The following is a 12,445-nucleotide window of genomic DNA, read 5'->3' as shown; positions in this document are numbered from 1 at the left end:
GCATAGGAGGGACGTAATAGCATGGAGCGCGTCGGGGAGGACCTCCTGCCAATGGGAGGTTGGGAGATTCCTGGACCGGAGAGTCAGTAGGACGGTCTTCCAGACCGTCGCGTTCTCCCTCTCCACCTGCCCATTCCCCCTGGGCTTGTAGCTGGTAGTCCTGCTCGAGGCAATGCCCTTGTCGAGCAGGTACTGACCCAGTTCGTTGCTCATAAAGGACGAACCCCTGTCGCTGTGTATGTAGCTGGGGAAACCGAGCAGGGTGAAGATACTGTGCAGAGCTCTGATGACTGTGTGGGAGGTTATATCGGGGCACGGGATAGCAAAGGGGAAGCGGGAGAACTCGTCGATGACGTTCAGGAAGTACACATTTCGATTGGTCGAGGGGTGTGGCCCTTTGAAATCGATGCTCAGGCGTTCAAAGGGATGGGATGCCTTTACCAGGCAGGGCCCTGTCTGGTCTATAGAAGTGCGGTTTGCACTCCGCGCAGTTCGGGCAATCCCTGGTGATGGCTTTTCCCTCCTCGGTGGAGAAAGGCAGATTTCGGGCTTTGATGTAGTGGGCGAGCCGGGTGACCCCCGGGTGGCAGAGGTCATTATGGATAGCTTTCAAGCGGTCGTCTTGCGCGCTGGCGCACGTGCCACGGGACAGGGCATCTGGGGGCTCGTTGAGCTTCCCCGGTCGATACATAATATCGTACTTGTAGGTGGAGAGTTCGATCCTCCACCGCAGGATTTTATCATTTTTAATTTTGCCCCTTTGTGAGTAGTCAAACATAAAGGCAACCGATCTTTGGTTGGTGATGAGGGTGAACCTCCTACCTGCGAGATAGTGTCTCCAGTGTCGTATAGCTTCCACGATGGCTTGTGCTTCATTTTCAACTAAGGAGTGTCGAAGTTCCGAAGCGGAGAGGGTTCGGGAGAAGAAGGCGACTGGTCTCCCTGCCTGATTCAGAGTGGCTGCGAGAGCGACCTCTGAGGCATCGCTCTCCACCTGGAAGGGGACGGATTCATCCACCGCCCGCATGGCTGCTTTGGCGATGTCCTCCTTGATGCAGGTGAAGGCCTGGCGAGCCTCATCTGACAGAGGAAAGAGTGTGGCCTTAAATAGTGGGCGGGCTTTGTCCGCATACTGGGGGACCCACTGGGCATAATACGAGAAGAATCCCAGGCACCTTTTGAGGGCCCTGGGACAATGAGGGAGAGGGAGTTGTATGGTGTCCGGGTCGGGGCCCAGGACTCCGTTTTCCACGACATAGCCGAGGTTGGCTAGCCTAGTGGTGCGGAAAACGCATTTCTCTGTGTTATACGTGGGGTTAAGTTTCTGGGCAGTTTGGAGAAATCGATGGAGGTTAGCGTCGTGGTCCTGCTGTTCATGGCCGCAGATGGTGACGTTATCCAAGTATGGAAACGTGGCCCGCAGCCCGTACTGGTCCACCATTCGGTCCATTGCTCGTTGGAACACCGAGACCCCATTCGTGACGCCAAAGGGAATCCGAAGGAAATAGAAGAGGCGGCCATCTGCCTCGAACGCCTTGTAGTGGCGGTCCTCCGGGCGGATTGGGAGCTGGTGGTATGCAGACTTCAGATCCACCGTGGAGAAAATGCGGTACTGGCCAATCTGATTCACCATGTCTGCAATCCTGGGAAGGGGGTACGCATTGAGGAGCGTGAACCGATTAATGGTTTGGCTATAATCAACCACCATTCGGAACTTTTCCCCGGTCTTGACGACCACCACCTGAGCTCTCTAGGGGCTGTTACTGGCCTCTATGGCCCCCTCACGTAAGAGCCTATGGACCTCGGTTCTGATAAGCACCATGTCCTGCAGGCTGTACCGCCTGCTGCGAGTGGCTACGGGTTTGCAGTCCAGAGTGAGGTTAGCAAAGAGTGGAGGGGGGTCAATTTTTAGCGTCGCTAGACTGCAGATAGTGAGTGGACGTAGCGGCTCGCCGAAGCTGAGTGTGAGGATTTTGAGGTTGCACTGGAAGTCGAGTCCCAGTAAGAGTGGGGCGCAGAGTTCGGGGAGTGCGTATAGCTGGAAGTTCAAGTAGCTGGCGCCCTGAATCGTTAGGGTCACGACGGTGCGCCCTTGGAGGTGAACAGAGTGGGAGCCCGAAGCGAGGGAGATAGTTTGCCGTGCAGGGAAAATAGGGAGCGAACAGCATCTTACCAGATCTGGGTTTACGAAGCTCTCGCTGCTCCCGGAGTCGAAGAGACACGGTGTACTGTACCCATTGATTTTAACGGTCATCATCGGGTTGCGGAGGTGTTTCGGATGCGACTGGTCCAACGTGACCGCGCTGAGTTGCGGGTAGTCAGCGGCTCGATCAGCTGTGCTGGAGTGGCCCCGTGATGACTGTCCGCTGAGATCGTAGTCTTCGAGGTGAGTTTCAGAGGTTGTAGAGGATGGATCCCAAGATGGCCGCCCCCGTGGAACGCACGCGGCGGGCGGCGAGGAGATGGCGTCCAAGATGGCGGCCCCCATGAGTCGCACATGGCCGGCCACGTGGAGGAGGATTGCCAAGATGGCGGCCCCCATGAGTCGCACGTGTCAGGTGGGGGCGGAGTCGGCATACAGGCTGCAGCATTTCGGGGCCTGCGAGTTTGGGAAGCGAGTGCTCTGGGCTGTGGGAGAGTTTGGAGAGGGGGTTTTCTTCACCAGGCAGACCCAGGCATAGTGTCCTTTGCGACCGCAGCTGCTGCAGGTCACATTGTGGGCCGGGCAGTGCTGCCATGGGTGTTGGGGCTGCCCACAAAAATGGCACACTGGAGCTGCGTAGTGGGTCAGTGGCCACGCGGCGCAGGCCTGGGGCAGTCGCTGGTCGGGGGCCCATGATGGGGTCGCTTGGTCCGCGGGGAACGAGGTGAGGCTGCGGAACGAGACCTCCAGAACAGTGTCCTCCAAGTTCTGGGCCCCTTTTTCAAGCAACCTCTAGCGCACATATTTGGACCTGAGCCCTGCCACGTATACATCTCTGACAGCGAGCTGCATATGTTGGGCGGCTGATACAGCTTGATAATTGCAGTCCCGAGCTAAAGCTTTTAAATCACGCAGGAATTCTTCCAGCGACTCAGCGGGGAGCTGGCGGTGGGTCGTAAAAATGTGGCGCGCGTAGACCTCATTGATGGGCCTCACGTACATTCGATCGAGCATGGCCAGGGCCTCCGTATAAGAGGTAATACTGTTAAGTTGAGTAGAGATATGGTGGCTCACCCTTGCATGCAGTAGGCTGAGTTTCTGCTCCTCCGTAGTTTCTGAAGTGCTTGATTCAGCCAGGTAGGCCTTGAAACATCTGAGCCAGTGTAGAAAGATTTATTTCGCCTCTGCAGCCTGTGGGTCGAGTTCTAGTCGGTCAGGCTTGAGGGCTGATTCCATAGTAGTTTTCTTCAAGTTTCCTAAGATTATTAAATTGATGTGACCGTCAATTCACAAGACACGTGATTGGAAGTGAACAGTGGTTTTAATAATCTTACAACAGAGCCTGCCTGCGACGAGATGAACTGGCAGCAGGCTCACGACTGCAGAGCTTTATACTTCTGGTTAGTGGGAGGAGCCATGGGCGGAGCCACGGGCGGAGCCAAGTACAAACTCCTCATCTCCCCCAATGGGCAGAGCCACGCAACGGCTCGTATACAGAGTCAACAAGGACACAATACATATAATAGAACACAGTGTGAATTACTAGGTTTATAATTCACCACATTCTCGGCACCACCCGTGTTTTTAGCACTGTGGACATTGCCTCAGCAAAACCTTGCCAAACCCTCTGAGCTTCGGGCATGCCCAAAACATGTGGACATGATTTGCTGGGCCACCTCGCACACCTATCCTCTACCCCGAAAAACTTGCTCATCCTAGCCACTGTCATCTGTGCCTGGTGGACTACCTTAAATTGTATCAGGCTAAGCCTGACGCACGATGAGGAGGTATTAACCCTGCTTAGGGCATCCACCCATAGACCCACCTCTATCTCTCCTCCTAGCCTGTCCTCCCACTTGCCCTTCAGCTCCTCCACCGGAGTTTCCACTGCCTCCGAAAGCTCCTGGTAAATATCGATACCTTCTCCTCTCCCACCCAGGTTAGGCACACCTCTTTCATTCATCAAGTGTGATTGGTCATCTTAATTTTTCCCACATTAGGTGGGCATAAAAGATCCCGTGTCATTATTTTTGAAGAAGAGCCAGGGGAGTTCTCCCTGGTGTGGCAGCCAATATTTAACCCTCTACCAAAATTGCAAACATTATCTGGTCACATTGCTCTTTTGGGGAGCTTGCTGTGCGCAAAGTGGCCTCTGCATTTCCTGCACTACCTGCACTACCTCAAAAGATGTGAGTATGGCAGAGGCTGATAAATCAAGGCATTCAGAAGCAAATGAGACTGTTATTTGAAAAGGAAGAAAGTGCAGGGTTACGGCTAAAGCCTGGCAAAAGGGGCGGGGGGGGGGGGGGGGGGGGGAATGGGACCAGATGATTTTAAAAAGATTTGTTCCTGGATGTGGGCGTCGCTGGCTGGGCCAGACTTTATTGCCCATCTCCGAGGGCATTTAAGAGTCAACCACATTGCTGTGGATCTGGAGTCACATGTAGGCCAGACCAGGTAAGGATGGCAGATTTCCTTCCCTAAAGGGCATTAGTGAGCCAGATGGGTTTTTATGACCATCAACAATGGTTGCGCGGTCATGATTAGAGTTTTAATTCCATATTTTTATTCAATTCAAATTTCACCATCTGCCATGGCGGGATTCAAGCTTGGGTCCCAAGAGCATTACCCTGGTTCTCTGGATTACCAGTCCAGTGGCAATACCACCACTCCATTGCCTCCTATTTCTCATTCTGAGAGCTGATACAGACACGCTGGGCTGAACGACCTCCATCTGTGCCATAACGTAACGATTCTGTAACACTCCATTAGCCGCAGAGCGCTTTGGGACGTACGGCCGGTTGTGAAAGGCACGACAAAAATGCAAGTCAGTAACTTTCCCTGCATCTCCATGGTCAGGATCCCCAATATTGTCTCGCCTGTCCTAGGCGGCGTCAATGCCCTCAAGAGGATACAATTATACTTTGATCGAAGAAGGGGTCGATGCATTCCCTCCCTCCCCAGTTCCAAAAGGCCACACAAAATCTGTGCATAATTTAGATATAGAAGGAAAACGTGTGTGGCAGAAGCAATCTGAAGGAGGAAAAGGGAAAACAATGAACACTGCAATAGTCCCCCCCCCCCAAAAAAAACAAAAGAAAGGATGGTGAAGACACATTGCAAGTAACTTGGGGCAGGCATGTTGCAATGGGACTGCTGACTCAGTGAAGTTGATACAGCTGGTGACAGGTGACTGACTGGGCGGTGACCTTTGGGGAGGGGGCGGGGACCCGGAAGTAGTTGCTGGTTGACAAGGAGCCGATTCAAGATGGCGCTGCGACCGGGCTCAGGTGGTGGCGGCGGAGGCAGCAACGATGGCAGCAGGTAAGCTGCACATCGAATCTCCGTTTTTAAAAATTATTATTGTTAATAATTATAATAGTGACCGCCGTCGGCGGCGGCCGGCTGGCTGGCTCCCGCCGCTCAGCTTCATCACTGAGCCGGTGGCCGCCTGTAAGATGATTGTGATGGTGGTGGGGAAATGGGAGTTAGCCTGGTTCAGTGACTAGGACACACACACACTTATTTATCTATTATATATATATATATTTATTTATATACATACATCTTGTGTACATATGTACAATTATATATTTATATTTACATAGATATAGGACGGATCTATCTATTTTATATATATATATATATATATACACACACACACATACATACAATATACACATAATATATACATCTATACATATAATAAACATATGTTTATCAGGACACATGTATATTTCTAAATATATATATTTACCCTCCTTCCCCCCCCCCCCCCCTCCCCGTGCCCTCAATACAACCGGGAAACTCTTATTTCTATCCACCTGCTCTTTTAATCTACCTTCACTTTGATTCAGTTGTTTTTGAAAAAATATATAAATTAATAAACTGCCCCATCATCCGCAAAAGAATTTCAAATTAAACTTTCACGTTTCTCGCTCTACCCCCCTCCCCTCTCCTCCTTTCGATTTTTTAACGTCGCGTGTTTATCGCCGCCTCCACCCCGCCCAAAACTAAAACAAAAAGGAGAGGAGGGTGTCCGAATCGAAGGAAAAGGAAGGATCTCTTCCTCATTTTCGAACTGTGGTTCTTCTGACTCCTTGAATTAAACGGGAAGCTGATGCGCTTGTGCGCTGAATAATTGATGTTCCAGAAGGAGATCGAGCCTCATGTATCTTTCATCCGACTCCCTATCTCTTTTCATCCAAGCATTACTAATTCAGGTTGGAAGTCGCTAGCTCGGGTATGATCTAACAACATTTGAATTGCGATTTCCTCTTCTCTATTTCTCCCTTTACTCTCTCTCTCTCTTCCCCCCACCCCTTTTATTAAAACGATTGTCTGGCAATAAAAGTATTCATATCCCCACTTTATGTAACTCCAGTGAGCTTTGGAGTGTGCCAGGAAAGGGTGCTGGGATAAACTAGCTTTCAAAAGACTTGATTAGCTCCCCAGTCAGTGACAGTGTATACATAGAATGAACCATATCTTTTATGCTCAGCAGGTTTGACTGCATCTAATTTTTAATTTTGAGCACTCCTGGGGTGGACGGGGAGTTTGATTTTTGATGTTGGCTTAATGATCTCTGCCGTGTTCTCTGCTGCATTTTATTGCAGAAGTGGATGCATAATCAAAGTAGCAAAAAAATTGTAAGGTGCGATACTTTGGTGGCTGTGTTGAGCTGCCAATCGTTTTGGATGATGGAGTAGTGGTTAAACTGTTCGGGGCAATAATCATGCTTTTTAGGAATACCCACCTCTCTCCAAGTAGTAATGCTTAGCAGATGTAGTAGATGTCAAAGTTGATGTCAATAATCTTGTCGTGATTGAAAAATACATTTCCCCCCTTCTTCCCCTTTGTCCATATGTGTTATGTTTCCATGTGTAATTGGCTGGACGTATGATTCAATTTTATTAGTTTAATTTTAAAAGGCTTCTGACAGCAAAGTTGATGATTACTGCATTGAAGAAGTTGCTGAACATCCATTCTGTCATTGTATTTAACATCCCAGGCATTTCTGTTGAATGTGGCTATTGTTTATGTACATCCACCAAAGCATCTCTAATTTATAATTGATTGTAATGTAAAACTATATGAATCAACTGTCAAACTTTATATGGTTCCCAAAACTAATTACATTGAGCACTGTGGCATATTAAATAAAGTAAAGATTCTATGGCATTTTGTGTTAAAATTGTCACATTTAGACTTTGGTTGTTCTACTCCGTTTGCAAGTAAACATGAGAGCTGTATTGGTTGTATCGAAAAATGTCCCTTCATTGGAATTTCTTCGATAGAAGTGCTGAGATTGTTAACTTGCTAGATGAAGAATTGTGGTAGAATGTCCCCCCCTACTCATTTACACTATGCCCCGAGGCTGCTCAATGAGGACAGTACTGGAAGCCTTTTTAGTTTTGGCCTTTTCAGAGAATGAACAACAAAGCATGGATATGGTGCAGAACTGTCAGTCCTATGAGCCATGTAAGAAGCATCTCACATAGACCTTAATTTAAAATCCAGGCTGAAGAAGTAAAAGTGCACAGATCTTTAGAACAGCCAGAGTTCATTACTGTTGACTTTAATCCGTTTAAAGAAACATGGAGGAATTAAAATAATTACTGCTTTATGGACTATCTGCATTCCAATTTTAAATTATGGATGTGCGACTTCATCTGTATAGGGAAGTGGAATGTTAGAGAGTTTGGTCTACTCCTTGATCCTATAAGACCATAGACATAGGAGCAGAATTAGGCCACTAAGCCCACCTGGTCTGCTCCGCCATTCAAACATGGCTGATATTTTTCTCATCCCCATTATCTGCCTTTTCCCCATAACCCCTGATCCCTTTATTGAGCAAGAACCCGTCTGTCTCTGTCTTAAAGACACTCAGTGATTTGGCCTCCACAGCCTTCTGCGGCAAAGAGTTCCACAGATTCACCACCCTCTGGCTGAAGACATTCCTCTTCATCTCTGTTTTAAAGGATCGTCCCTTTAGTCTTAGATTGTGCCCTCTGGTTTTAGTTTTTCTTACTAGTGGAAACATTCTCTCCACATCCACTCTATCCAGGCCTCGCAGTATCCTGTAAGTTTCAATAAGATCCCTCCCTGATCCTTCTAAACTCCAACGTGTGCAAACCCAGGGTCCTCAACTGTTCCTACATGTAACAAAGTGTCACTTTAGAACCGGCGCAGACCCGCAAAAGATTTACAATGAAATTAATATTTATAACGGCAGTACATCCTTAAATCCCAGTACTTAGCGTCCCATCCTTTCCCATGCAAGCTTTCTCATGTCGTACCCAATCCCACCTCTACCATCAGGTTAATCAGCTACTGTAGTGAATTTTAACTTCTGCTCGAGTTTAATGCTGAGTCTTTGTGACGACCAAAAAATAATTGCTTCAGGCTTAATCATATTTTGTTCATACGAACTTAAATGCTGACTTGCACACTACAGGTCGACTATCCTTTATCTGATACCCTTGGGGCCAAGTGTTTTTCACGTGAGGTAATTTTGGTTTTCGGATACGGCTTATAGGCCTGGGCCTGCTTGCATTACAGTGGTCGAAGCCTAGGCCCACTATAGTCCAAAGTAAATATAGTGGTTAGGAAAGTAAAGTGAATCACTATAATAAATACAGGGTGCCTGGAATAAGTTGCCACATGTGACTCCATCTGTGATTCTGCTGGCAGGGAAGGGTTCGTAAGGTAACAGACAAATGATTAGAGTTCCCGACCTAAAGGTCGGGTGTGGTCAGCGAGGATCGTGTTGGTTTAGGTCAGGTCAAGTCAGAGACTTCCCATGTGCTAGTGCAGTTGACGAGGTTAGTGATGGCTCAGATCATACTTACTTCCCATGCTGAAATCCGATGAGGTTTAAAAAGAGTGTGGTTATTGGATGTGTTTGGTTTTTGGACTTATGGATAAAGGATCCTTGACCATTATTGATTTGTTGTGAGCTGGTTTTGCAGTTGTTAAGAATTTAGGTAGTTCACATTACAATTTTTTGGCTTAATTTGTACAAGGCATTTTGACTGTTGGCACTTGGATAAAAAGGGCGGCAAAATAAACTGGGTGACACAGTTTGGTACTGGTTTAGCAATCTCAAGGTCAAGAGTTTAAATCCTCCCATAGCAAGTTAGTACCTCACCAATATTGTCCATACCTCCAAGATCAAATATGAAAAAATAATTTGAACAACATGATGCAAGATAGAAATAACAGTAAGAGTTGCTTATAATCTTTATTGGTGTCACAAGTAAGCTTACATGACGATACTGTGAAAATCCCCTGGTCGCCAAACTACGGCGCCTGTTCGGGTACACTGAAGGAAAATTCAGAATGTCCAATTCACCTAACAAGCATATCTTTCGGCATTTTAGTGGGAGGAACCGGAGCACCCTGAAGAAACCCATGCAGGTATGGGGAGAACGTGCAGACTCTGCGCAGTGACTCAAGCCGGGAATCGAACCCTGGTGCTTGGCGCTGTGATAAACAGTGCTAACCACTGTGCTACAGTTAATTAATGGGGTGAATATTGGAAATACTTGATAAAACTGCTCAGTAAAGTATGTCTTAGTATGAAAAAATACATTCAAGGCAGCTATTTTATGGTTATTGGCACAAGCTAAAGCTTTACTTTGCAGTCCAGATCTCTGAAACCTCTATCAGGGGCCTCACGGTAGCATGGTGGTTAGCATCAATGCTTCACAGCTCCAGGGTCCCAGGTTCGATTCCCAGCTGGGTCACTGTCTGTGTGGAGTCTGCATGTCCTCCCTGTGTGTGCGTGGGTTTCCTCCGGGTGCTCCGGTTTCCTCCCACAGTCCAAAGATGTGCGGGTTAGGTGGATTGGCCATGCTAAATTGCCCGTAGTGTAAGGTTAATGGGGGGATTGTTGGGATACGGGTTACGTGGGTTTAAGTAGGGTGATCATTGCTCGGCACAACATCGAGGGCTGAAGGGCCTGTTCTGTGCTGTACTGTTCTATGTTCTATCTACAACTTTTGGATGTGTTACAATGTGTTAAGCTAAGTACTGCCTTACATTTGGAATATTTGACTTGTCAAAGTAATAGGCCTCTTCTATGATGCTAGTATGATAAATCATTGTGACTTCCAGATTTTACAGTTGATAAAATGCCTGCTCTCCTGAACTCTTTTTGGTGAGCCAAACAAAGGGACCGTCACTCTCAGCTTTTCTTTACAGCACCCTCATTAAGATAATGGGGACGTGGCCTGTCTACATTATTGGTCTTGTCGTTTTACCCTCCAGCGCCTCAGGTGCTGTGATCTCTCTCGCTTTCTCTCCCCTGTCTAGTACTGCTTTGTGGTTTGTATTGTGGTTTGGGTGTGGGAACTCACTCCATTGTTTAGTGTGTGGGGGAATGGGATGGGTGCTTTCATGTGCCTGCTTTCTACCTTTTGATTAAGGTAGTGCTGTGATTTGGATAAATTAGTATGAGTTGTATTGTTTGGAAACTAGTATGACTACTCTGTCAAAATTATAGGCAGTATGATGGTGCATTTTATGAAAACAGTTACTGCTAGAAACCACAAAAGTGTTAGGGTGATAGGGAGCAATGAATAGGACGAATAAACTATTTCAAATGGGAAATGTTGCCGATTTAGTCACCGTGTTGGCAGTGCACTAGAATTAAAACTTACAGTATTTTGTGGGACTGGGGTGTGGTAAGCTACGCATGTTCATGGATCTTTGTGTATGACTTGAAAGTACGCAATGGCATTCGAAAGTTATTGTGGGCCAGCGCAACCTCAAGTCAGTGACCTTGCAGGGAAAATTGTTCACTTTTGGTCTTTGAAGAATCAGACCTACTGACTGAGATCACTGGCTCTAGAGGGAAAATATAAATGGCAAACACAGCTAACCAGGTGTTTCCAACGAAGACTGTAGTGTAGGCCATCAGGTCTTGGGACTTGCCAGTACAGCATGTCCTAGAGATAGATGTTTACAAATAATCAGCCATTCGATTTAGTTCCGAAAGTCACACGCAAAGGAAAAATGCCCCAAAATGCACCACAACAATGAATTCACAGTAACTTCATTGCAGTGTTAATGTTAGCCTAATTGTGACAAAGATTATTATTATCAACTACTTTAGAAATGTAACATAGGGAAACACTGCAGGCAATGTGCACACACTAACAGCAGTGAGATAAATAATCTGTTTTGAATGAAGTTGTTGAGGGATAATTGTGGGCTTGGATATCGGGATAGCTCCCGTGTCTCCTTCAATGTTGCATGTATCTGCGAGGGCACACTGAGCCGCCATTTTACATCAAAAGCTACCTTGTCCAACATCTTGTCAGTACTGCACTATACTGTAAGCCAAAATGATGAGCTCAAATCTCTGGAGTAGGTCTTGAACCCAAAGCTTGTGACTTAGAATTGAAAGTGTTCCCACTGAAGCAGGGCTGATGCATTTACTCTTTTAAAGCTACATTGAGTCATGTTGTATGAGTAATCCTATTAGTACTTTTTTTGTTGCTTACATGCCACTTACGATGCTGAATTCAATGTCTGATTATCCTTCAAATTTCTTGTTGGATTGTCAAGTCATGAGTCACAATGATACAGAATAAGTTCCAGCCTTAAGTGGAAAAACCTGCTTCATCGTGTTTCCCACTAATATTTTCTTTCCAGAGCCAGTGCTGTCACACAGTAGGTCTGATTTTTTTCAAACTGTGTTTAGTTAATGCAAGTGCAAATCTATCATTCATCTTTCTTGTTCCAAATCTACTGCATTGTACTGGTGCTAAGAACCTTCTGTCAGAAACTTATATTTGGGAAGCATAAAGTAATGGATTTGTTTATTTATGAGATGGAAATATGCTATGCTACAGTCCTGAAGTAATAAAAAACCTTCTGAAGAAACGTCAAACTTTGGGTTGTGGGAATATTTGTTTTGTGCATCCAACTTTGGATAAATGTCTTCTTGTGGTCCCTTTCTCTCCTTCTGTAAGCCCATAAATAATCGCTTGCTGTGCGGTGCCATGCTGAGGGAGAGGTGGGGATGGCTCACAGTTCCGTGCCAGCGATGTGCTACAATTTACTTGCTAGGTGGTGTATTTGGTAGCCAAGGGGAGGTGCAGAGCCTCTGTCACACGGTTAATGGGTGGACGGGCTTTCCTTGAGACGCTGCTGCAGCTTTTCTAATGGTCTGGTCGAGATCAGGAACTCTCAATGTGGCGATGTACTAGAAAGTTTCCTTCGGTAAAACAAAGCTTCAGTGGATTCAAAGCTTTGTTACTGACTGCAATACTGTCCAGATGCTCAGCACATCTC

General features: G+C 46.8%; 1 protein-coding gene across 11 annotated transcripts in view; it reads left to right on the top strand.

Moving 5' to 3' along the window:
* The first annotated feature begins 5,379 nt into the window (after positions 1 to 5,379).
* Positions 5,380 to 12,445, top strand: part of synrg (synergin, gamma) — a 109,009-nt gene continuing 101,943 nt past the window's right edge. For 10 of the 11 annotated variants that reach the window (XR_005462627.1, XR_005462628.1, XM_038814406.1 and 7 more), the window contains exon 1: positions 5,380 to 5,467. Coding sequence is in view for 9 of the 11 variants with exons in the window: in XM_038814406.1 (XP_038670334.1) it covers positions 5,412 to 5,467 (56 nt within the window). In the remaining 2 variants the exon portion in view is untranslated. The remainder of the gene's footprint in view (positions 5,468 to 12,445) is intronic. The other variant, XM_038814399.1, reaches the window with a different exon arrangement.

The sequence above is a fragment of the Scyliorhinus canicula genome, chromosome 12 (assembly GCF_902713615.1).
Source record: "Scyliorhinus canicula chromosome 12, sScyCan1.1, whole genome shotgun sequence".
Classification (NCBI taxonomy): Eukaryota; Metazoa; Chordata; class Chondrichthyes; order Carcharhiniformes; family Scyliorhinidae; genus Scyliorhinus; species Scyliorhinus canicula.
The sequence above is the reverse complement of the archived record's forward strand: the minus strand, read 5'-3'. Positions and strand labels throughout refer to the sequence as shown.